Here is a 25183-nt window from a genome sequence, read left to right on the forward strand (position 1 = left end):
AGGTACTGTCTGTGTCGTGGAATCCAATAGTGAACGGGAACAGAAACGGTGATACAGATTACATCTTTTCTAAATCATAAGTGAATACCGGTCACTGATGAGGCTTATTGTTCAGTGATACAGTTTATGGCTTTATCAGGCACTGCCGTAAAATCACTGCTTGACTACCTAGGTAGGTACATATCAAGATAGATTTAGCACGAAGCATCTCCAATATTGCTGAGAAATAAGAATTAGTGAAGCAAAGCACCACAACCACCGACACAGGCCGCATCATTGGTCAGATACGAGATTCTAAAAGTCCAGAGCTCCATGACTGCATTAATCGTGCATATGAGAGCCGGTCCATGCCCCCCGGATGCTGTGGGGGGCCAAATTCTCATCGTTTTCAGCATGTCAGCGTGTCAAGGAACCTACCTGAGCCAAGTGTCTGGGGTCTATACAATAAGTGTCCGATTTCTCCCCCACACTTTGATTCCGCCCATCTGTGGAGAGTAGAGGAGGCTGTCAAAGTCACAAGTTTAAAAAAGCAATGTCTTACAATGAAGTACCGACTAAAAAGAAAATCTCACCGCTTCTCTCAAACCCAAACATGTGTGAAAGAGATCGAATGAAAATGGGATATTCGGGTTGCCTTGCTTATCATGTCCTGATCGTCGGTCTTGTCCGATGTTGCAGGTCTTTTTCCTTATTTATCCAGAATGCCACAGGGTTGACTGGTTGCATTCCACCAAGGAGCGAACATTGCTCATCAGCATTGCATCAATCTCCGCTATGCGCTCCGGACAGGGGGAAGGATTCCCATCGTTCAGCCTGGTACCATCGCCCACCACACGCGGACATATGGAGGCTTTTTGTCTTTATCTTGCACTTTGTATTCGTCCCCGTTGGCTCTAATGAATCTTGACTACGTCATTGCACGAATGACCTCATGGCCAGCTCTCTCAAATTATTGTGTACTAGACTCTGTCCTGACCTCCAGTCATGCAAACACATCGTGGTTCTTCATCCGGGTCTGTCCGATCTCGGTGCACATGACCAAATTTCAACTGAATTGAAACGTTCCCCTAATTATCCAGGTGTTGCGATGAAAGACCTGCAGCCTTTGGTGCATGCAACCCCCTCGTGGATATGGAGCCTGACTGGGGTTCCCCGCAATGCGGACTGCCGATGTTGAGCTTTGAAGCTAATGACTTGTGGGGACTGGAGAACTCGCATCTTGGCCTAATTGTTTAGGACAATTCCATAAGAGGTCGTAAGGCATTATGATGGCCGTGTTCTTGCGATACTGGTAACTACGGCGTGGCCAAGTGGAACGTGTTGAGTGCGCACTAAACAGGGGGTAAGGCAACTCACGGGTTCTCAATATAAAGACAACTCGCAGCCTCGATGATTTCCATCAAACCCGGAGTAGGATCCCGTGTTTCCCGCGAATGCAGCCTGAATTAGGAGTCATCCATCACGCCTCAAAATACCGAATGTACTCTGAAGTTCATACGCCGTATAGTTATCTATTACCTGGGTTGGCCAGGCATTCGGATCAACTTTGCAAGAAACAGTAGAAAGGGGTCACGGTACTAGCATTGGATCGGTGTTATGCACAGGACAAAAACAAAATGAACGGCAATTTGTCAGTAATATATTAATGAATCATCAAGGTCACTCTTCCAATATATTTCTCTTCGCCTTTTCAGTCAAAGATTGTACATCAATTACGAAACTGGGAAGCTTACTGGTTAAATGTTGGTAGAATGGAGTGAGATAATGAATTTTCGAATCGTAAAGATCGGTTCGATTCAAGTTACTGGAACAGATTTCTATTAAATGGCCTGCTCTAAAAACATCTCCCCGAGTATGAACGACAAAATACCTTTAACCCCTTGTGCTATTTGTCGCCTACCGTTAGATCACTTTTATGCACTTTAGCTTTCGGTACATAATGAGGACATAGCCCAGTAAGTCCACCCACCAGTACATAGGCTGATAACATTACATCTACTAAGTAAGATCATGGCTAACATTGGGTCTTCTAAGAAGCATTATAGTCCGAGTTTGAAGTATTTTGCATCAGCATTGTAAAACACCATATATTTTAGCCAAATCCTCCACCAATCTTTCTTCCTCGAGGGATCGAAAACCCTGGACTAGTCCTCATAATCGCTTAAGCAAAATCCATAGTCTGAATATCATAAGCATTAGTCTCTTAACCTTAGGATATACAACATAAACCATCTAAGAATCAATTTAGAACTCAATAACCTTTCTCGTCAATTCTGTCTCTCACGCTTTCGAAATCACGTCCTGGCGCCTGTGTCTTATTTCACATTAGTTACTACTAACCCAGATACCTAGCTCTTATTGTCTAATGCGATCAATGTAACTTCAGGCTAGCTAGTAAAGTCTTATAATAAAAGATACAGTCTGGCCTTAGATATAGTAGGGAAAAGTTACCACTTGGCTGCAGCTACTTATCAGCTCGCCATAACCGCCTACCCGACCCTGAGATAAAGTATTAGCCAGACAGTTAGTAGTCTCAGTAGTGATGATAACTTGCCGGTGAGTATTTGTACTTAACAACTTCACACGCCACCTACTAAGGTATTTAAAAGCAATGGCAATATTATTCGTAATAGGAGCTACTAGGTATCTTGATATATTGTTCAGTCTGTTCTACATTATTGACAAGAAACGAAGTCATGGTGAACGCCAAAAGGGTCCAAACAGTGATTAACAGCTGAACGGAATAGGACATCAATGAAAGTTGAGCTCTGAATGTCAAAACATAAAAACAATGTACTAATAATCGAGCCTAAGCCCACAGCTGATTTGCTATTCGTTTTTCATATTCTCAGTAGCCAAGCTTTCTGATGCTTAACGAGAGAGTGTAGAGTTCGTTGTATTGTAGCTCTAAACAATCAACCAATCAGATGAAACAGAAGTAAGCAAAGGAAGTCATCGCCCTTCAACACCGTGAAAGATAACCAAACATTACTCTAACGGTATATGTCAAGACACCTGAAAAGAAGAAGGACCCATAAATTCATGGAAACCTTCCAGCCGGCAACTATTTTCTTGACAAACGTTTACATGGTGGGCGGCTCACCTCGGGTCTAACAGTTCAGTGAGTCTCTCCACGGCCGAGACCTAAGCGGGAGCGGCTCTTGTTAGTTGTTAGTCTACCCGCACATGCGGCTACAGAACAAGGCCGAGGGATGAATGGAACAAATGCCATGGATCTCGGCACAAGGGGTGATACAAGGCTGATCACGTTACGTTCCATGGTTCAAGAGATCCCGACCCATCCTTTTCTTCGGGAGTGACCGGGATATCTTACCGGTTATGGTACCGTCCACCCGGGCCTGTCTTCACGATGGTTGCACCCTAGAACTAGCTGAAAGAAACCAAAGACCCCGGATAGCATAGAGTGTTTCATTAGGAATTTGATAGCTGCACCCTTTGTTTATAGTTGTTGTTTAACTGAAGGATGTCTTTAAGAGTTATTACTACGAGGAGAAGTCTTCTGGAATATGGCTTCTTTCCATTAATGTTGTGGCGTTTAACGTTTAACTCAATATGAGAACGAGGCTGAACTGAAATAAGAATTGTAAAGAAACAGAAAACGAATAGCATCTATGAGCCCCCAATATCCGTCTGGGGTAAGTATGCCTCGTTCTGTAGAAGATGGAGAAGAGCTCGGCATAGTCTCCAATCCCCCACAACCCTCCGGGGATAGCATCTCACGAGCTTCACAAGTGACAAGTTAGGAGCTAGGTACAGCAGTAGCGCGGCATCAGTCTGTCTTCAGTACACGCCCCTTCAACAATGGATGCATGTTTATTTCAGACGGACAACCTCCGAAGAACCCCATGTTTCAGCTGTACTCTCAATTCCAGACCGTCGGTGAATTACAGGTAACGGCCTCGCTATCACTGGTAATTCAACACCCCGAGCGCGTTTTAGATCTCACATCAACACTGTTGCCGAGTGCAGAGAAGCTCAAAATATACTGAAAAAATGCATACAGTGTTTTTATATTCGGGGTTAGGAGTTAAATCATGGTAACACAACGGGAATGGTTGAGTGAGGTAGCAAACAAAGATAGGCGGAGCACGTGACCCCAACACTGGAAATTTCCTGTTCGGCGCGGTCAATTCGACACCGAGAACAGGAACAGCATCACCTCAACCCAAAGAAAGGTCGCTCCCATTTCCGATATCCACGGCATCCCTCCTAAAATCATACAAAATGGCTGCTATTATCAAGGCTGCTAACGCCAAGATCCGGTCCAACCCGGTATCTGACTACATTTGCTCGACCCGTACGTCCCTCAACGTCCTGTCATGCTTTTTGCATGAGCTCCGATTCGTCTCCGAAAGCGCAATTTTGTGATATCGCAACTCAACATCCAACCACCATGACCGCAATACCTCCAGCAGTACGCTGATGCATGGAATACATGTGCAAAAACTTGCTGGTCTTTTGTGATATGTCAATTGGGTTGCGGATGGTTGTATTTGCCGATGCGCTCAATGCTTCAGGGACACGGCAGCTTCGGTACATTTGATATGCAAAGATGTGAACTAACTGTTTCTTGTAGACTTTTGGGGTCCTGTCTCCAACTTTGGTATCCCTCTGGCTGCCATCATGGACACACAGAAGAGCCCTGAGTTGTATGAAACCCCTACTCAATTTGTCTGCAAGACTTACGGCTAACTTGGCTTTGTTAGGATCTCGGGACAGATGACCGGTGCTCTCATCATCTATGCCGGTACTTTTATGCGATACTCCCTCGCTGTCACCCCCAAAAACTACCTTCTCTTCGCCTGCCACTTCGTCAACGCTGGTGCTCAGCTCACCCAAGGATACCGATACCTGAACTACCACTACTGGGGCGGAAAGCAGAGCATGCCCAAGGAGCAGCTGGTACAAGCCGCTGAGGCTGCTAAGGGCAAGGTAGAGAAGGCCGCAGAGAAGGTTCAGAGCGCTGTCAGTAAATAAAGAGGAAGCTAGACAGACGGCCACTGGGCGGATCGGTATATCGGGCTGCAAGCCGACCATATAATGGGAGCGCCCCCGGGTTGGGGTTCGGGATTCGGAGAGTGTCATCAGCACACAACTACCGCACAATGAATTTGTACCTTTACAATAATTTGTTCCCTCAATCGTCTAGAACCGCACTCTGAACCGGGGTACCTGCAGTGCATGCACGGAAGAGGTGCTAGGAGGATCGAGTTTGGAGACCCTAGATCAGTCAAAATGGTTAAAGCAAAGATACTATCATATCTCCCAGCGCCACACCACAAAGTCACGAGCAAGCGGCAGTTTAGGCAGTGCTCTCTTCCCCCGCAAAACGGAGAATAAACGAGGTTCCCGGAGACGCCCCCGAGATACTTAAGCCATGTTATGAGCAACGGCTGACTTCGGATGAACACCCTTTGGCCAACTAAGCTACTTACTTACTTCCTCGTTATTGGCTCTTTAACTGTGCTTATAAGTAGAAACACTTGACCATACCAAGTCTTCAGCAGAATTGTCGTCTACAGCTTGATGCGAGCAGACTCGAAACATCTTGACAAACTTGTAGACACTTCTGAGTACTTTAGGCACGTAGCTACTCGCCAGTGTCTTTAGCATGGACAAGGTAGATCTGAGAAGGGTGTGGAGCCGTTCAAGACCCGAATCTTGCATACAAAGACCCGAGTCTTCTCGTACCTGTGCCTGGCCTTCCCTCATCGGGACCACAACGTGACGAAAGAAGGTCTAGGTGAAGGAGAGACTAGGGACGACTAGTTGCCAATGATCAGCAAATCCAAGGTCAGGATGTATACCCCGGCATTTGTATGGACAGGATTGGCAATGTTCTGGTCGGATTCTGCCCGTGAACGTGGAGATGGATATTTGTTTTCATCAAGAACCCTGGCGGATATAAACCATCGGAGACACGCCATTAATTATTACTAAACCATTACCGGACCCGCGTGTTGCCTTTTCTAGCCGCTTTTCGGTTATGAAAGATATCACTTCAAGCTCGTAAAGATGTTGCATGTATCACACCGGCCGTAGAATGATTCTGCACATGTGACTTCTGTATTCAACCGTGCTGATGCTCAACCCGCAGTCTCCAGTGTCAGAGTAGGTTGCTGTCATAAGTTCAATATCAGCTCTAATTACATTCTTGTACCAATTCGGCACTTGTGAGGAGAAACGTCAGTGTCAAACATTTTCGGCCGACTAGATTCGTAGATGCATAATAACAACTTCAAATCGAGCCATGCCTTCCTATTTAGTTTCTTCAGCCCTACCCCAATTCGTATTTTCACCTTGATATCAACCTTGTTCGATTGTTATAACATCAAGCCAGCCGGAGGGGTACACCGAAGGCCGAGGTCGGACCTAGTTCGCTTTCTGATGGATAGCCTAGGAACTGCAACCTGTTGGTGTCTGGACTCAGATCCCAGGAAAAGAGCCTGTCGGTTTGACAAAAAGAGAAATGTAAGTCGTTTTTATCGACAGTGGAGGCTTTCAGCCTGTAACTAAGTGGTGTCACGTAATGACAAAGTCACAGAAGCAGCATGTTGTGATATGCAGTCAAATGCGCACCAATAAAAGCATCATTTTGGTCAACGAAGCAATGCGCCGGTCTTCATCCTCCGAGCGTATAGTTACTTAGGCAGGTCATGCCGCCGTTCAAGTCCTGGTTAGCTAGGATGGTGTGGGTTTTTTGCTGGTTCGATCTTAAATAAAATAGGTGCCGGCCTTTGACCTCCGTGGGGGTAGAATGTGGTCACTCATCAGAAAGCGCCTGATAAAGGCGGGACGTTGACCTCGCGAAGTAAGCAATCAAAAGCAGCGCTCTGATGTTTAGGTATGTCTTAGAGCACAGAGTACGTACGAGGATGTAAAACATTGGGGCGAGTGATCGTCATTCTTGATGAAGAGACATGCTCGCGTTGTACTCTCAGGCTTTGTGCCTCGTCGCATCAGTGGACGTGGGTCAGCTGTAACCCATTCGCATTGACACCCATCAAATGCAAGCAGGCTCAATAGAGATATCCGTTACAAAGCCAGACCCATTGGAGTAAGTCGACGATACAGCCTAAAATAAGACCATGATCAAACGTCGAGCGGCGGCAGCGCAGATAATTTGAGACATCTGGTACGTTGGTTTTTACCCCACACTCGCCCGCCAAGCTGGAGCTCCCTGAGCTCAAGATTCAATGAGATTGAGCTTGAACCAAGGAACGCGGCCAGGGTCCAATCAATGGTGGGGGTAAGGAAGGCAGATCTCTCGATCAAGGTGTACGGTGTCACGGTCGTACACTGTAACACCAAGGGTTTCAACCCCGAGATACTGCGGGAGAAGGATAAACACTGCTGCGGCTCTGTGTTGCAATGTGCGAAAGCCTCGAGCAAGGATCCAGGATGATCCCACCAAATTTCGCTGCCGTCAAAGACACACATATCCTCGGCATTAAGGAAGGCCCAGTCTGATGTAAACGTGGATACTTTGACTGGACTTCCCTTGGTCCATGACATGACCACCCATGGATAAGGTAAACAGATTGCTCGCTACTACGCCGGCGTCAGGCGTGTGGGACAACAACGACCTCCTCAAGCCTCTAGAGGTAAAGACGCGGTGCAGGCAACCTCTAGAGGTAAAGCGTCAAAACCTCTAGAGGTAAGGTGCGCGCCTGTCGGTGTAGGTGGAAAGAAATGTAAAAAGCGCAATGTACCTTTAGGCCGAAGCCGATTTGTTGAGGAGGGGATTTCTCCTTTGCTGAAGAGCTCAGCATGGTTCGAGACGTAATGGTGGGAGACGATCGGTGCTCGTTGAAACCATTATATGAAAGATCTATAGATAATATCGAGATATGCTTATTAGGTTTGCAGATAACTAGACCTGATAGTAAAACTCCGAGCTCGAGCCAAAAAATAATGCCTTCAGGTCATGGTGGGAAGTCCAGACACTATCAGAGAGTGTTGATTGGTCAATGGCCTGGTTAAACAAAGATGTGTCGGGGGTATGAGTTGCGTCAACTCACTGTCACTCTGTCTCGCTGCTCGTCGCAAAAAAGACCGAGAAGACTGATCAACTTTAATAATAATAGCTCGTTCATTGTTGAAACAAAACATGTGTTTGGTGACATTTTCAAAACAGCGGTACCTGGCCAGCCGGATATGATAGGTGCTCTTCTCAGCATCTCATCCTGGCTTAGATGCTATAAAAAGGCATCTCGTTATGTTATCGCAGCTCTCGTAACAAGGGCTTGTTCAATTTGCGACCATATCTTGCATCAACACCCTGACCTACCCCCATGCTTTTGTGTTTTGTTCTTATTTCGCTGTTCCCGGGTAAGGCGCGATGAAATCTTTGTTTGAAGCTATGCCGTGTCGATTCCCTGCACGGCACACTACCATGCTATGTACTTATCAACTCCGTCTTCCGGGGTTCATCCCACCAGGCTGGTGTCCTGTTGCCGCGATTGCTCATAGCCGCACTTCTGTTATTGCTTCTTCCTCCATTGCTGTTGGCATCCATTTTGCAGCGACCGGCCCGGTCAGCAATATCATGGGATGTCCATATATCCGTACGTACATGCCAGAAGGATGCCCGCCATGAGACACATGGCATCACGCCTAACGGGAAATCAACCGCCGCTCAACTGTACGCCATCAACGTATACATGATCCATAGTTAGTAAGAGAATCTGAGTTGACGAGGTACCGCGGTAGAGTCGTTGTATGGCCGAACCAAGTTCCACTCCTCAGTCGTTAGTTGGGAACAGCCCCGAGATTCTGTCTCTTGTTCTCTGGCAGAAGCCCCCGCAATGGCATGGAGGTACGTCCACAAGGCCGAAGCAGATCCGTTGGAGTCATAAGCTATTTTTATTAGTGTGATACCTTGATTGTATGTTGGAAAGTTTTGACGTGAGATCAAGTGGAAGGGTTCCGCCCGCGCCGCCATGGGTAGCAGGTAGGTTTGGTACAGTACGGTGCCTGCCAAATTATTGGGACAGGATACGCCTTCTCACACCTGGTTCCCCTCGGACTTTCTCCAACGTACACGCCCTCACCGTCTGCTCTTCCAATCCCACACCCTCCTCGTCCTGGATAGCTCTCCCCCCCGGAGGCCGGGCGTGTCACCGACGACGGACTTGGGGGATTCACATTGCTCTACAAAACCCCCTCGCCCGCCTACATGTCCCTTCCCTTCGATTTTCTTTCTTCTCAATCTTATACGTATCCTCTAACTGCATATTATATCCTTTATACACAATTCTCTGCGCTACAAGGTGATATCGCGGTTGAAGAGCTGTCGTGGTATCTTCATACCGGCAAGCGTGCTCGTTACCTACCCCACCATCGCCAGAGACCCCCGCCATTGAGCTCTTGATAAAACTCCCTTCCCAGAGGTTCTCGCTTTCGCACTCTTCAACTTCTCTGACGAAACCACTGAAGTAAATCGAACAATATGGCTGCTATCGCCCCCCAGCAACCGCTCACTTTCAACGATGTCTTTGAGGAGGAGGATATTGATGAGCCCAAGGAGGCCAACTCGGTCCACCACATTCGCGCCAACTCTAGCATCATGCATGTGAAGAAGATTCTTGGTAAGTAGCTGGCGCGCTCCCAATAGCCACCAATGGCTTGTCTAGAGGACTCAACGACCCCTCACTGCTTATCGCGAGGAATTACGCTGACTTGTATCTTTTACTCCCCTGTAGTTGCCAACCGTGGTGAAATTCGTAAGTCGAACAGTCTCAGTCTCCATCACAGACCCGCAATCAGCTAACAAACATGTGAACAGCCATTCGTGTATGACTACCCATGCATTCCTTCCGCCCGGTCCCTCTCTCTAGACACTGCCAAGCTGACACTGGTATTCGGTTATAGATTTTCAGAACTGTAGGTTGCAATTCTCGGTTTCGTACGGCTCATATGCATGGACTAAGACGCTAACCACCCACAGGCTCACGAGCTTTCACTGCACACTGTTGCAGTTTTCAGGTACCCCTCAGCCGCGATCCTGACGGCACGAGAGTTTATACACTAACTTGAAAAGTTATGAGGACCGATTGAGCATGCACAGGCAGAGTATGCGACCAGCCAATACTACCTATCGAGATCCCTTTTGCTAACAATATATTCCAGAGGCCGATGAAGCCTACGTCATTGGCAAGCGCGGACAGTACACCCCTGTCGGCGCCTATCTGGCTGGAGATGAGATTGTCAAAATTGCGGTCGAACATGGCGTGCAAATGATCCACCCCGGTTTGTTTATCTTCGGCATCTGGCATTCGATTCGCAGCACTAACTCAGCTTCCAGGTTACGGTTTCCTCTCCGAGAACGCCGAATTTGCCCGCAAGGTTGAGAAGGCTGGCCTCATCGTAAGTCAAATGTGCCCCACCACTCCCGCTCCGTCCGTGCATTAACCCCGGACCAGTTCGTCGGCCCCTCCCCCGAGGTCATTGACTCGCTCGGTGACAAGGTCTCTGCCCGAAAGCTTGCCAACGCTGCCAACGTCCCTGTTGTTCCTGGTACTCAGGGCGCCGTTGAAAGGTACGAGGAGGTCAAGGACTTCACTGACAAGTATGGATTCCCCATCATCATCAAGGCCGCTTTCGGTGGTGGTGGCCGTGGTATGCGAGTAGTTCGCGAACAGGAGAGTCTCAAGGAGTCCTTTGAGCGTGCCACCTCCGAGGCAAAGACTGCCTTTGGTAACGGCACTGTATTCGTTGAGCGCTTCCTTGACAAGCCCAAGCACATTGAGGTCCAGCTTCTCGGTGACAACCACGGCAACATCGTCCACTTGTACGAGCGTGACTGCTCCGTCCAACGACGACACCAAAAGGTTGTTGAGATTGCTCCTGCCAAGGATCTTCCCTCTGAAGTCCGTGACAACATTCTTTCCGACGCTGTCAGACTGGCCAAGACAGCCGGCTACCGCAATGCAGGCACTGCGGAGTTCCTGGTTGACCAGCAGAACCGTCACTACTTTATTGAGATCAACCCTCGTATTCAGGTCGAGCACACGATCACTGAGGAGATTACCGGAATTGATATCGTTGCCGCCCAGATTCAGATTGCTGCTGGTGCTACTTTGAACCAGCTCGGTCTTACTCAGGATCGCATCTCGACTCGTGGCTTTGCCATCCAGTGCCGTATCACAACTGAGGATCCTGCCAAGGGTTTCCAACCTGACACTGGAAAGATCGAGGTCTACCGATCTTCTGGCGGTAACGGTGTCCGTCTGGATACCGGTAACGGTTTCGCTGGTGCCGTTATCACCCCCCATTACGACTCTATGCTTACGAAGTGTACTTGTCACGGCTCTACCTACGAAATTGCTCGCAGAAAGGTTCTCCGATCCCTGATCGAGTTCCGTATTCGAGGTGTCCGAACCAACATCCCTTTCCTGGCTTCTCTTCTCACCCACCCTACCTTTATTGATGGAACTTGCTGGACTACTTTCATCGACGATACCCCTCAGCTTTTCGACCTTGTTGGCAGCCAGAACCGTGCCCAGAAGTTGCTTGCCTACCTAGGTGACGTTGCCGTCAACGGCAGCAGCATCAAGGGCCAGATCGGTGAGCCCAAGTTCAAGGGCGAGATCCAAGTTCCCGAGTTCATCAACTCTGCCGGAGAGAAGGTTGATACCTCCCAGCCTTGCACCAAGGGATGGCGAAACATCATCCTCGAGCAAGGACCCAAGGCTTTTGCCAAAGCCATCCGCGAGTACAAGGGCACTCTCCTTATGGACACAACTTGGCGAGATGCTCACCAGTCACTTCTGGCTACTCGTGTTCGTACAGTCGACTTGCTTGGCATCGCCAAAGAGACCAGTCATGCTCTTTCCAACCTCTACTCTCTTGAGTGCTGGGGAGGCGCCACTTTCGATGTTGCTATGCGATTCCTCTATGAGGATCCTTGGGACCGACTTCGCAAGATGCGAAAGCTTGTTCCTAACATTCCTTTCCAGATGCTGCTCCGTGGTGCCAACGGCGTTGCTTACTCTTCTCTACCTGACAACGCCATTGATCACTTCGTTGACCAGGCTAAGAAGAACGGTGTCGACATCTTCCGTGTCTTCGATGCTCTTAACGATATTGATCAGCTCGAAGTCGGTATCAAAGCGGTGCAGCGAGCAGGGGGTATATGTGAGGGAACAGTATCCTACTCCGGAGATAGTAAGCTGATCTATTCTCTAAACTTATGATGATCTTTTGCTAACTATTTGAACAGTGCTTGTAAGTTTCTTCTTTTTTGTCACCGGTCATGTGTGGCTGCTTGTTACGGAGCCCGTGTGGCTCCTTCCTTCCCAATTTGGTCCATCCATGAATCACTGCAACCACTTCCTTCCTCCACCAGCGTGGTTCCTTCCTGTTTCATAAATATGAAGCTTCCTTCCTTCACCAGTGTGACCTCCTTCCTGTGTCAACCCAACATGCGTCTCCCTTTCCTGTCGTTTCCTTTGTCGTCGGCTCCCAGTCTTCTTCATCATGCTTTGTTAGCTCCTTGACGTCTGCTTCTTATTTGTCACCACTGTGGCCTGCTGGCTCCTTGACGTCCTCTTCCTAACGCCCTCTTGTCGTTTCATTCTTCAACGTCACGATGGCCTCTCCAGCAACCACAGATCGTCTGTACTGCACCCCTCATGAGATGGCACTTCAGTCGCGGACAGTGCGCGAGATGCTTACTTATCTCTGCTGGACCATGCTCTGCTACACTCCCCGAAACCTCAAGAATCCCCATTTCGACCAGGCTTTTCCATCCGTAGAGGTTATTGAGGCCGCACTACCCCCTATCGTCTTTGCCGACGGCATACTGGGGGCTTCCCAGTCAGCTACACCACCTCCACTGTCTTTTTTTAAAGGCCTCCCTCGCAATTCGAAGTCACAATGGGCTGTTTATGTCATTGTCCTAGAGAAAGACAACTGCCGACCCAAGCTCTACATTGGTAGTGGAACATCCCAACATGGCGGCGTCATGAAGAGACTGGGGCAGTACAGAAGACAGGAGTTGCTGCCGTTCTATGTCAAGAAGGCCTTGGACAATGGTTTCTCAATCACCCATTATGGCCTTCTCTGCTGGTCACCTATTCCTGATCTCACTCGAGCGGCTTCTCTGCGTGGCCTCTTTTTGGTTCTTGAGGCCGCCTTTACTCTTTGGTTCTGGCCGATAGCATCGCGAACTAAAGACTACGGAATGCCTCGTCTTTTCCCTTGGGATACTAGTACCTTGATACATGATGGGTGCTGCAGTCACTTCCCATTGATCGAAGGAGCCTTGGGTCTTTCCGCTAGCCTTTCTCCTGAACAAATTGCAGCAGTCAAAGTAGAGAGGCGGCGCAAGGCACAAGCTTGGTTTCATACTCAAAACCGTGCCTACAGGAGGGCCCGCGACAGAGGACCTGTCAGTAGGCGCAAACGGAGGGTTCTTGCTTCTAAGAAGTTTTCATGCATCACCTGTGGCCTTGTATTCGACTGCGCGTTTCATAAAAGGCGCCATGAGGCTACTAAGAATCACCGCAACAAGGCTGCTGGCCAGCAGTTCAAAACAGTTACTCGCTGGACTATCACCTATGCGAAGAACCGCGCCGCTAAACGATATTACTGCCAACCTTGCGACTATGCTGCTGGAAGCCGAACAACACTCAAGAGCCACTGCGAGTCAAAGGCCCATTTACAAAAGGCTGGGGATAGCTTCTCATTCCCATCTATCATGCGCATTAAGGGCAAGACAGCTGCGAAGAGGGTAGCCGATAGAAAGATTACCGCAAAGGAGAATGTTGAGTCGAAAAAGTTCTATTGCCAACCTTGCGACTATGCTACGACAGATCGGCGCAATTTTAATCGCCACCTTAGAGCGCAAAAGCACGAAGACAAAGTGACTGGCACTGTTCGGGTACCGAAAGAGCCGCGCACCGAGGAGCGCAGAGAACAACGTGCCGCAGCCCGCATTGCAAAACTACACTACTGTGAGGTCTGCGATTATATTGCTGGAACCCAGCAAAACCTGAACAGTCACTTCAACACAAAGCCACACCAGGAGAAGGCTAAGTCACATCAAAAGGTGGCTGGCTAACTACTACTCCTGTTTTCTTGGGGGCCTTTTAGGCCTATTACAGACATCTTGCCAATAGCTGAATCAGCAACTGTTACTCCTACTCCTGTCTTCTTGGGGCCTTTTAGGCCTACTGAAGACCAACTGCCAATTTCTTCAAGTGTCGAATACCTTATTTCTGATCCCCTTTAGGGGCCTATTGTTAGGCATCCGCAAGTTTCTTCACTCGATTTGTTTTACTTTGTTCTATCTGTCCCACTACGTGTTTACATACAATCGGCTATTCATTTCAACTAACTCGAATTTCAGCGCCCTGGCAAGAAGTACAACCTCGAGTACTACCTTGCTCTCGTCGACAAGCTTGTCGCTCTTGACATTGATATCCTGGGTATCAAGGACATGGCTGGTGTACTGAAGCCCCATGCCGCTACACTACTGATCGGATCCATTCGAGAAAAGTACCCTGATCTCCCCATCCACGTTCATACCCATGACTCGGCCGGTACTGGTGTTGCCTCTATGGTTGCCTGCGCAAAGGCTGGCGCTGATGCTGTTGATGCCGCCACCGACAGTCTGTCGGGAATGACTTCTCAGCCCAGCATCAATGCTATCATTGCTTCCCTTGAGGGAAGCGAGTGTGACCCTGGATTGGACCCCAAGCTTGTCCGAACTCTTGACATGTACTGGCAGCAACTTCGTCTGCTCTACTCCCCCTTCGAGGCCCACCTTGCTGGCCCCGATCCTGAGGTGTACGAGCACGAGATTCCTGGTGGTCAGTTGACCAACATGATGTTTCAAGCGTCTCAGCTGGGTCTTGGATCCCAGTGGCTCGAGACCAAGAAGGCCTATGAGCATGCCAACGAGCTTCTCGGTGACATCGTCAAGGTTACCCCAACTTCCAAGGTTGTTGGTGATCTTGCTCAGTTCATGGTCTCCAATGGTCTTTCCCCCGAAGATGTCAAGGCGAAGGCTTCTCAGCTCGATTTCCCCAGTTCCGTTCTGGAGTTCCTTGAGGGTCTGATGGGTCAACCTTATGGTGGATTCCCCGAGCCTCTTCGATCAGATGCTCTTCGTGGTCGACGCAAGCTCGACAAGCGACCCGGTCTGTTCCTCGAGCCTGTTGACTTCGTGAAGACCAAGCGCGAACTTGGTAAGAAGTACGGCGCACCCGTTACTGAGTGCGACGTCGCTTCGTACGTGATGTACCCCAAGGTCTTTGAGGACTATAAGAAGTTTGTCCAGCAATACGGTGATCTTTCCGTGCTGCCCACTCGATACTTCTTGTCTCGTCCCGAGATTGGCGAGGAGTTCAACGTTGAACTTGAGAAGGGCAAGGTCTTGATTCTCAAGCTTCTTGCTGTTGGCCCTCTGTCCGAGAACACTGGACAGCGTGAGGTCTTCTTCGAGATGAACGGAGAGGTTCGACAGGTCACTGTTGTTGACAAGAAGGCTGCTGTTGAAAACATCAGCCGACCCAAGGCCGATGCTAATGACTCGAGCCAGGTCGGCGCGCCTATGTCTGGTGTCCTGGTAGAGCTCCGCGTCCACGAGGGCTCCGAGGTTAAGAAGGGAGACCCAATTGCGATTCTCTCTGCCATGAAGATGGTAATTTATTGTCTGGTCGTTGTTCTTTGATATAAATGCTAACTTTGTATAGGAAATGAGCGTGAGTGCCTCTCACTCGGGCAAGGTCACATCACTCCATGTGCGTGAGGGTGATTCGGTTGATGGTTCTGATCTCATCTGCCGAATTGAAAAGGCATAAGGAACATGGACGACACAGAGACGAGAAAGGATTGGAGTTTAATGATACATTACGGATAACGCGAATACCTAAGGAAAATGATGGGATATTCGTTTGGCGGGTGAAGATGACCTATGAATAGTTTCTATGAGCACTCTAAATAAAATTGTGACAAATGAGTTGAGAGCATTCTGGTGCTGACTATGATAGCCAAAATAACAGGTGTTGGGACGTGATTTCGAAATCACAGGGGGACGAAATAAGTGATTAAGATTATAGTTGAATGATTTCCCTGTCTTTCGTGACGAAAGCGCCCTAATCAATTAACTTTGAGACGACCCCCATCAAAATAGTTGAATGATTTGGAATGAGTCATCGTGACCCACAGGCGTTAGGTAGGTAGGTAATCCTTCTAAGGCAAAATCAAAAAAAAGAACTATCGCTCTGGCCAATGCTCGTTTGTCAGGGTCGGCTTTGCCACACGGAAAGCGACAGGGCTCCACCGATTCAACGCCTCTCGAGAATTTGTTGCCAAACGCTCCTCATATATGATCGGATTCCTTTCTCCCTTTCCTTTGAGAGCTCTACTTCCTCATTATCCTAAATCGTACGGTTGCGTCTGCAGCAGGACTGTTTCCATCGGCTCTCGTTTAACCAAGCGCCCTATTGCTTTCCCAGCAGACTTTCGCCAGACGCCCGTTGCCCATAATCTTTATTTTCCAGTTTAAAGACGCTATATTTTACACAGCGCAACCATTTCATCATCAGCAGGGTCTCACCTAACTGTATCATCTTGCGCCATCATGGCTGAACAGGAGCCCAACCGTGCCTCTAACCAGGCACAATCTGAGTCCCAAAACCGACCTCAGAATGAGGGTCAAGGATCAGCTTCAGGCTCCCGGGGAGGTTCACGTGGGGGACGCCGTAGGGGAAGGGGGGGACGTAGTCGTGGCCAGCGACAAGATGGTCCAGCACAGGGACCTGGAGGTCGTGGAAACACCTCCCAGACAGAAGCTGCCACAGCACCCGCTACCGCTCCTGCAGAGCCATCAGCTTCTAACGCGCCTGAAAGCTCAGGAAACCCCAGAAACAGACGGAACAGAAGAGGAAACAGAGGTGCTGCCCGAGGTTCTGCCCGAGGCTCAGTCGATCAAAGTAGAGGTGTTTTCACAATGGGGCCTCGACGACAATTTGGTGGCCGATTAACGACCAACGAGCAATCATCAGACGCAGCTGACCAGGACGCATCCTTGCGTGCTAATGTTCCGGAATTTGTTCCTGGACAGCCAGCGCCTCAAAGAGGGTATGTAATCTACTTGAAATAAGAAAGAAGATAGGCCGGGGACTAACTGTAACAGCAACGGACAGCAATCATCAGGTGCAGGTGAACCTCAGTCTGCAGCACAGCCTCGTTCGAGAGGAAACCGCACAAAGAATCGGAAGCAAGACAGACCTCGTCAAGAGGTTCCCAAGTCCACTGCCTCTGAACTTTGGCAACGAATTCAAGAAGACATCGCCAATTGGAACTACGAATGTCGAATTTGCACCGAGGAGGTCACCCGGAAGACCGAAGTTTGGTCTTGTACCACCTGTTGGACCGTTGTTCATCTTGAATGTGCCCACCAATGGTGGGATACTTCTATGAAGGTTAACGAAGAGAGTGGCGACAAGTCATGGCGTTGTCCTGGATGCAATTCAACTTTGACCGATCAGCCTGGTGATAGTTCATGCTGGTGTGGCAAAGAAACGCAACCTAGTCCGAACAGTATCCTGCCTCCTCATTCTTGTGGACAGACCTGTTCCAAGCCGAGATCGACCTGCTCCCACCCGTGCACTCTCCAGTGCCACCCTGGGCCCTGCCCACCTTGCACCGTTCTCAGCCCACCTGAGCCGTGCTATTGTGGAAAGCACTCTCAGCGAAAAAACTGTAGAGACACCGATTACTACAACGGATGGAGCTGTAGAGAACCATGTGGTGATTTGCTTTCGTGCTCCCAGCACGAATGTACTCAGATATGCCATCCAGGCGTGTGTGGTACTTGTGAAGTAACAGTGGAGGCGAAATGCTACTGTGGACGAGTTGAGAAGGAGATGCAATGCTCCAAGCAGGATGAACTGTGTGATTCATATAATGATGCCAGTGACTCTTGGTTTGAGGGTTCCTTCAGCTGCGAGAATGCTTGTGGAAGAACATATGATTGCAATGTTCATCGTTGCCAACTGCCTTGCCACCCACAAGATGAGCTGCCGGCTCATTGTCCTTTTTCTCCAGACGTTGTCACCCAATGTCCCTGCGGAAAGACCCCGCTCAAGGAGCTCATGGATGACTCTCGCCAGTCCTGCAGCGACCCCATTCCTCATTGTGAGAGAAAGTGCGAGAAGAAATTAGATTGCGGTCATGTCTGTCAGTCACTTTGTCACACTGGGGATTGTGACCCTTGTACCGGTGTCATGGAAGTTGATTGCCGCTGTGGTCGAGTCACATCTGAGACGATGTGTCACGGCGCAGAAATTCAACACCCTTTGTGCTTCAAGATCTGCCAGGCAAACAGAAACTGTGGAAGACACCGCTGTGGCGAGCATTGTTGCCCGGGCGAGAAGAAGGCTGTACAGCGGATTGCTCAGCAGAAGAAGCAGCGTATTGGTCCCGACTCACTCCCAGTCGAAGCCGAACATATCTGTGTAAATACTTGTGGCAGAGCGCTCAAGTGCGGCTCTCATTATTGCGAACAGCTTTGCCACCGTGGAGCTTGTGCAAGCTGTCCCGAGGCCATATGGGAGGAAATTAGCTGCAATTGTGGCAAAACGGTTCTTCACCCACCACAACCTTGTGGTACTCGTCAACCGTCTTGTACAAGTCAGTGCCAACGCCAAACCAGCTGCGGCCACCCTCCTGTCGTCCATCAATGTCATCCTGACGATGTGAACTGCCCTCCCTGTACGTACCTGACGACACGTCTGTGTATTTGCGGCAAGACCACATTCCACAACAAGCCATGTCACCTTCAGCAAGTGCACTGCAGCAAGGTGTGTGGGCAGAAGTTGTCTTGCGGCCTTCACACCTGCAAGAAACTATGCCACCGTTCTGGAGAGTGTGGAGATGCGCTGGCTGGCTGCGAACAGCTCTGCGGAAAGGCAAAGCCTCTCTGCGGTCACTCATGCCAGAGTGTCTGCCATGGTCAGACTGGTAAGTCAATACTCACCGAGTGTCAAGCAGATCGACTAACTCTTGTTTAGCCTGTAACGAATCCACAGCCTGTCAGGTGAAAATGACAGTCAAATGTCCTTGCGGCAACCATAAGAAGGAGTTCAAGTGCCTGGCTAGCACCAGCAACCCAACTCCAAATCGTCCGGAAGTCCGATGCGATGAGGAATGTGAACGCCTCGATCGTAACCGCCGCCTTGCCGCGGCTCTTAACATCGACCCGGCTACGCATACCAACGACCACGTCCCGTTCTCAGACGACACTATGAAGCTGTACAAGCAGTTCTCCAAATGGGGCGACGAGCAAGAGAGCCAGTACCGAGTCTTTGCAGCCAACAAAGATGAGGTCCGCCTGAGATATGAGCCTATGAAAAACGTCTCACGCCAGTTCCTTCATCTTCTTGCTGAGGACTTTGGCTTTGAGAGCAAGAGTGAGGATCACGACATTCATCGATCTGTACTTGTTTGGAAGACGGACAAGTTCGTCTCAGCGCCTCCAAAGACGCTCTCACAATGTGTAAAGATTAGAGCCATACAAGCTGCTGAAGCTGCGGCTGCAGCGGCAATCCGACCACCCAGTCCACCAGTGTTGGAGACAGAGCCTTTCAACGCACTGGTACTCACCGAGCCCCGGTTTGGTTTGACAAACGATGATGTCAATGCTGCTCTCGCTGCGGACCTCTCATCACTACAAGGCTTCTCATTCAAGGTTGACTTTCTCAACGACGAAGTCCTTATCAAGGCTACGGTCTCATACTCGGCGTTCCTCACACCTGCTCCGATGGAGAAGAGCCTCGAAGTCCTCAAGCCCCGCATCGAGCAAACGATTCGCCGCGAGAAGCTCGCCGAGAACGTGCTCCTCTGTCATTCAGATGTCAACGGCGCTATCACCCGTCGCGAAGTGCCACGCCGATCTGGTGCTGGAGGATGGAGTGCTGTGGCCGGACGCGCGGCGTCTAAGCCAGGATCGTCATCCGCGACAGAAGAAGCTAAGCCTGGGCGCAAACTGCTTGGGCTCAAGAAGAAGAAGCCACAGGTGGAGGCAGGAAAGGTGTGGGCTGCTCTTGATGGAGACGTTGAATGCTAGAAGGGAGTGACCTGACCCCCTGACTACGACTTGATGATGTTGAGTCTCACAACAACATAGCTAGTCTACTATGTAGTATGGATATATCGCTTTAATTGAGATAAAATATGATGACTGCAAAAACTAAGCATTACAAACATGAATTAAACCAGTCTAAGTAAGGGTCGTCCCGTCAGTCGAAAACATGGGTGTCGAGACCCTCCAATGTCTTGCATATTATAGTACAAGCCGTCCAATGACAGACTGAATAAAGCGTTGAACGTGGTGGAAATGAGGCCATCTCAATTAAACTTGCATGTAAGACATGAATGTAACACCAACTATAATATTTTTTTTCTTCGCGTCACGCGAGCGTACTTTTGCAGGTTGACGGAGGTATCACATGAGACGGGATCTCCACCAACACACACCCACACACGGGTAGACAAAAGCTAATTTTGGTTTATCAATGAATGTCTCATAATTTTCAAGTTTTCGTTCTATATTGAGTGAGGGGCTGGGCTCAAGAAATATAATGATCGCCAAACGACGAGCGTGTACGTATTATATTACTTTTGAAGAAGAAAGTATGTAGATGCAAAAAGGTGTGTGTTAATACAGAAAAAGCAGGTATCGTTCAATCATGAGTGCTATGCTGGATGCTGTATGCCTTCCTCCTTTTCTTTCTTTTCACTTAGGCCGACCATGCGTATTCGGAATGGAATATCAGGGAGTGAGTGGTGTTACCGAGTCTCTACGAACGTGTCTTTTCTTTCTCTTGGTCATCCGTCACTTCGGCAATGAAGTCTGACATGGCCTCAAAGTAGCCTTCTTCGAGGACACTAGAATTATGGTCGCCAGCAGGGAGGGGCTTCCACCGCTTGGTGGGCGCTGCAGAAATCTCGTATAACTGTTTCATGTGTTTTGGCCTGTTAAGCATTAGCTTCTTGTTTCCGTACCGCACTGCACTGATCACAGAGGCAAAAAGGAGGGTGTATGGTAGATCATCAGAGAATATTTGCTTTGATATCAAGACCAACAAGGGTACAAGACCACAAGGGTACTTCAAATTTTGTGGGTGACAAATTCAATCATCATATGATGGAGGGTAGGAATAGTGAAAGGTAAAAGATAATAACTTACGGGACAATCTCATCCTGCAAGCCACTGATGAAGAGCGTAGGCACCTTTGTGATGTTGGGTAGAACCGACTCACTGGGCCAGACTTGGTGGCATAGCAGGGTAAGGTACTTAGCGGGAGGCACGACGGAAGGGATGAGCTTCCGGATGGAGAGAAATGTATTCTCGAGGATCAGACCAGCGATATCACCCGCTTCCTGGTTCTTGGAAACAAGCTTGATGGCAACGGCGCCACCCAGACTCTGCCCGTAAACCATGAGCTTGTGATCGCGTGTCTCGGCCCGCTGCCGCAGGTAGTTAAGACCAGTCTGCGCGTCAATATTTAGACCCGACTCGTCAGGCTGACCAGTCGAAGAACCGTACCCTCTATACTCGAGCATAAAGACATTGCAGCCAATGTAGTTAATGATCATGCGAGCGATGGGTAACCGGTGGCCAATGTTGCCAGCATTGCCATGGAACATCAAAATGGTGATGTTTGAGTTCTTGTGGCCGCGAGGGCCACGGATGTAGAAAGCTGAGAGCTTCTCGCCATCGTCGGTCGGTATGTAAAGTTCTTCGAAATTTGAGAGGCCAAAGTCGGAGGGTTTGGGGACGTCTGAGCGAGAATTTGCAGGAATATTGCTCGGGTAAATGAGAGCCCTAATGCAGGTGGTTAGCGCGGGTCTCGGCAAGATGATGATGCGGGTCGAGCAGTAATGGAAAGGAGGCAGGGAGAGGAAGAAGACAGGAACGGAGATGGAGATGGAGATGGAGACGAGAGGAGTAGTATACGGACTTTTGCTTAAAGTATAATAACGAGGTGAGGACGGCAGCGATACCCTGTGAAGAAGCGCATTGATGTCAGTGTCTGGACTGGACTGTGGTCTTGGCCTTTGGTTTTGGCTTTGGCTTTTCAGCGCGAGCAATTTGGGAGTACGTACCGTTGAAGCCAACGCGGGCAGACGCATGTAGCTGGCAACCGAGCTCAAGACCGAGACGGTCTGCTCGACGTAATTGTTGGAAGATTGCGAGGCGGGAGAGTTGGAGCTCGACATGGTTGCTTTTGCCGGTTTGCTGGGCATTACAGCAACTGATATGTGATGGATTCGGATTCGGTCGTTCGTTCGATCACAGATGCAGGTACACGTAGGTTAGTGTTTTAGGCAGTCAAAAAAGTCTACCTCGAACCTGACTACTGAACCTGAACTGGACTGAACTGAACTTTACGGGATGCGAGAGATGGGGCCCCAACAGTGATTTACAGCGAGCGGGGACTGGAGACTGAAGGGCGGAGCAAGGGGTATGGCCTTTGCGCTGTATATTGTAGCGGTCGACAGTGTTTCCGAAAATACGGTGACTGATCCAAGTGGAATAGAACAAAGCCTCGAGCGGTCGATTTCGGGTTGAGGGCAAAGGAAATACCGTTGGCAATAATATCGTCGAGATGTATTTCGTGTTGTTATTGTTGTTATTGTTGTTGTGCAGAGGAGAAAAGAATGAAAGAAGGCAGCAAAGAACCGACAGCAATAAGGATCGATAACCGAATTAGGCCTTCACTGCGCTGTCCTGTAGCAGGTGCCTATTCCGTGTTCTCCGAAAGAGTCCAAATTGAATTGAACCTCAACTGAACTGGAGATGCCCCTGGTGATTTCGTCCGGCAGCGATCCCACTTACGGACACGAGGGCGACATGGGGGTTTCTTTGATGAGGATATCGAGTGAAGGTTGACGAGATAAGAAGATGCAGATCTGTTTGCGCAAGTAGGGTAGAATGTAGAATTATGATGGAAAAGGTTAACGTCGAAGCACGATGAAACAATGCGCAAGTATTCAAAAAGGGATATCGATTCCAGTTTGGCAGCAGGGATGCGCTACGATGCGATTTGCCTCTGAGGAGCGGTATCTGAGAATGGTAGGAGTAAAAGTTAAAGGTTTGTCATATAAGAGAAGGTAAAGAAAGAAAGAAAGAAAGACCGATATAATGTCTAGTCAGAAGAGTCAGTAGATCATGACTGAACTATCAATCAATTCATCCGTCAGGCCTTGATAATAATAGTTGTAATAGGCGGTTAGCACCTCAACAATTACCGTTGAACAGTGTTGCTGCCAGTCATGACCCATGTCTGCTACGGATACCTCAAAGATCAATCATATATCGATAACCTCAGGACAGGACAGGACATGGGCGAATGGACGGATCACTATTGGTGGGGCACGGAGCGATCTCAGCTTGATGAGGTGGATAAGAGGTAAAATGAAGAGGATACTCTTCTCATACGTGCAATAAAGGTAGCAGTTCAGGCTATTTGGTGGAGTCTGTACCTGTTGAAGCAGCCTGCTTCAGGTACTCGAGTGCCGGTCGGCTTATCCTACCAATGAAGCTGATACACGCGACGAAACACACAGATGATCAACAGAGACAGCGAACAGCTGGAGTATTATATTATATGTGATAACGACCAACTAATAAGAAGAGCGCATAACAGATAATTGACCAGCCACTGAGCCGTTGGATCAATGATTTCTTTTGCAATGCGGATAATACACCACATGACTTGTGGCTGTTTGACGGTGATGATGTAGGTGGAAATGAAACGACATCCTCAACGCAACGACTTGTCCAAGTTGGGAAGTACCTACGAAGAAACGAAAGAGCTTAGAGCTTCTCCACGACACGGGCCATCAGTGTCGTGATCGGTCCAATTGACAAAGGTCGTTGAGCACAGTTTGTTGATCTTGGAGGATCTCAGCATATTACGGCCCGTTTGTAATCTATCCTGTGCATCACCAACAACCTCCGCGGCTCAGATCAGGTCAATGACACAAAAGTTCTTAATGGTTCATCAAAGAATGTAAAACTCTGGGGAATAACTTGACAAATGACAGCCTATTGGCGAACTGTCAAGAAATGTGACGACTGTTTTTGGTTCCTGGCTAACGGATCAATCACATCTGTTGACCTGCATGAGACCAACCAGGAAGTCCAGCCAGGTCCGGTCCTTCGGGAAACCTTCCTCACCTAGACCTGGTAAATCATCAAATGGCGACAGAAGGGTGTTGTCGATGAAACGATATTGCAACAATCAGCTCTCGTTTTTTCTTATTCTTGCGTGGGGGGAAGGGGGTTGTTAGTAGGCTGTTTGCTTTCCGTCTCATCCGTGTCTGACAAGAAGCTGTGAGTGAGCACAGAAATTGGACTGAGCGTCTCTCGGCTTCACGATGGACCGAAGAATGCGGAAAGGGAAGTTTATGGAAACCAAGGTTTCCTCGTCTCGGTCCTTTATGGTCTTCCCGTCGAAAGCTGGCCCTCTCCATTCCTCAGCTTTCATATGTATTTGGTGGTTGTATACTCGAACTGCGGCATGTCCCTTCCCATGTATGCCAGTGCTGATCCAGGGCCATCTCATCCCCTGAGACACGCCTCGTCTTGGCAATCTACGCCCACCGCGCCACGGTTTAGCCTCTTTGTGGGAATAGTAAGCAGCTAGATTTATCAGGGAATAGCTCCACGGGCTAAGCAGACCACGAGACACTTTTCAGCCCACCTAGAGTCAGGTACAATTATGAGGCGGACAGGCGAGAGAAGTTCGAACTGGCGGGACAGACAACAGTCGGTCAATCCTTTCTGATGCAAACAAACGACGACTCCGCTGCTGTGCGGATACGATGCTTGACAGTTTATCTACATAAGTAGCTCAGTGGGGGGTAGCTACCATAGCTAAATGACGAGCAGCAGCATAATGGCCTCGTGGGTTTAACGAGATGGTTTACAGGTGCGTAGGCGAATTGTAAATATGTACACACCTGCATACCAGCTAGGAGGATAGTCTTATGCAAGGGGCCATGGCATGTTACCGAACTGAACTCTGTTTTTAGTATCATCACAATCACCAACATGGAATTTGTATTCTCGTTCGGGGCTGATGAAGCAGACACCAGACATAGGCACTATTATTGGGTTGCTCTAATGCAGCAAGAGGGC

At 49.0% G+C, this 25183-nt stretch overlaps 4 protein-coding genes across 4 annotated transcripts; 3 read left to right on the top strand and 1 right to left on the bottom strand.

The window, feature by feature from the left end:
* Positions 1 to 4191: 4191 nt before the first annotated feature.
* On the top strand, positions 4192 to 5280 carry FGSG_07074 (uncharacterized protein). The gene is made up of 3 exons (XM_011328472.1): positions 4192 to 4318; positions 4598 to 4670; positions 4728 to 5280. Exons 1-3 carry the CDS (start codon positions 4246 to 4248, stop codon positions 4996 to 4998), a joined length of 417 nt encoding a protein of 138 aa, XP_011326774.1. The 5' UTR covers positions 4192 to 4245; the 3' UTR covers positions 4999 to 5280.
* A 4192-nt stretch (positions 5281 to 9472) lies between these two features.
* FGSG_07075 (pyruvate carboxylase) lies at positions 9473 to 15987 on the top strand (the record flags this gene model as incomplete). Its single annotated transcript, XM_011328473.1, has 12 exons — positions 9473 to 9611; positions 9895 to 9923; positions 9971 to 10008; positions 10091 to 10095; positions 10153 to 10272; positions 10328 to 10389; positions 10446 to 12189; positions 12245 to 12249; positions 12927 to 12959; positions 12995 to 14074; positions 14375 to 15670; positions 15723 to 15987. The coding sequence occupies 12 exons, from the start codon at positions 9473 to 9475 to the stop codon at positions 15828 to 15830; spliced, it is 4659 nt and encodes a 1552-aa protein (XP_011326775.1). The 3' UTR covers positions 15831 to 15987.
* Positions 15988 to 16612: 625 nt separating this feature from the next.
* FGSG_07076 (uncharacterized protein) lies at positions 16613 to 20101 on the top strand (the record flags this gene model as incomplete). Its single annotated transcript, XM_011328474.1, has 4 exons — positions 16613 to 17112; positions 17168 to 18836; positions 18933 to 18996; positions 19047 to 20101. 4 exons carry the CDS (start codon positions 16613 to 16615, stop codon positions 20099 to 20101), a joined length of 3288 nt encoding a protein of 1095 aa, XP_011326776.1.
* Positions 20102 to 21219: 1118 nt separating this feature from the next.
* Positions 21220 to 22257, bottom strand: FGSG_07077 (uncharacterized protein; the record flags this gene model as incomplete). Its single annotated transcript, XM_011328475.1, has 3 exons — positions 21220 to 21862; positions 21999 to 22042; positions 22144 to 22257. 3 exons carry the CDS (start codon positions 22255 to 22257, stop codon positions 21220 to 21222), a joined length of 801 nt encoding a protein of 266 aa, XP_011326777.1.
* Between the last annotated feature and the right edge of the window lie 2926 nt (positions 22258 to 25183).

Source organism: Fusarium graminearum, chromosome 4 (genome assembly GCF_000240135.3).
Source record: "Fusarium graminearum PH-1 chromosome 4, whole genome shotgun sequence".
Lineage (NCBI taxonomy): Eukaryota > Fungi > Ascomycota > Sordariomycetes > Hypocreales > Nectriaceae > Fusarium > Fusarium graminearum.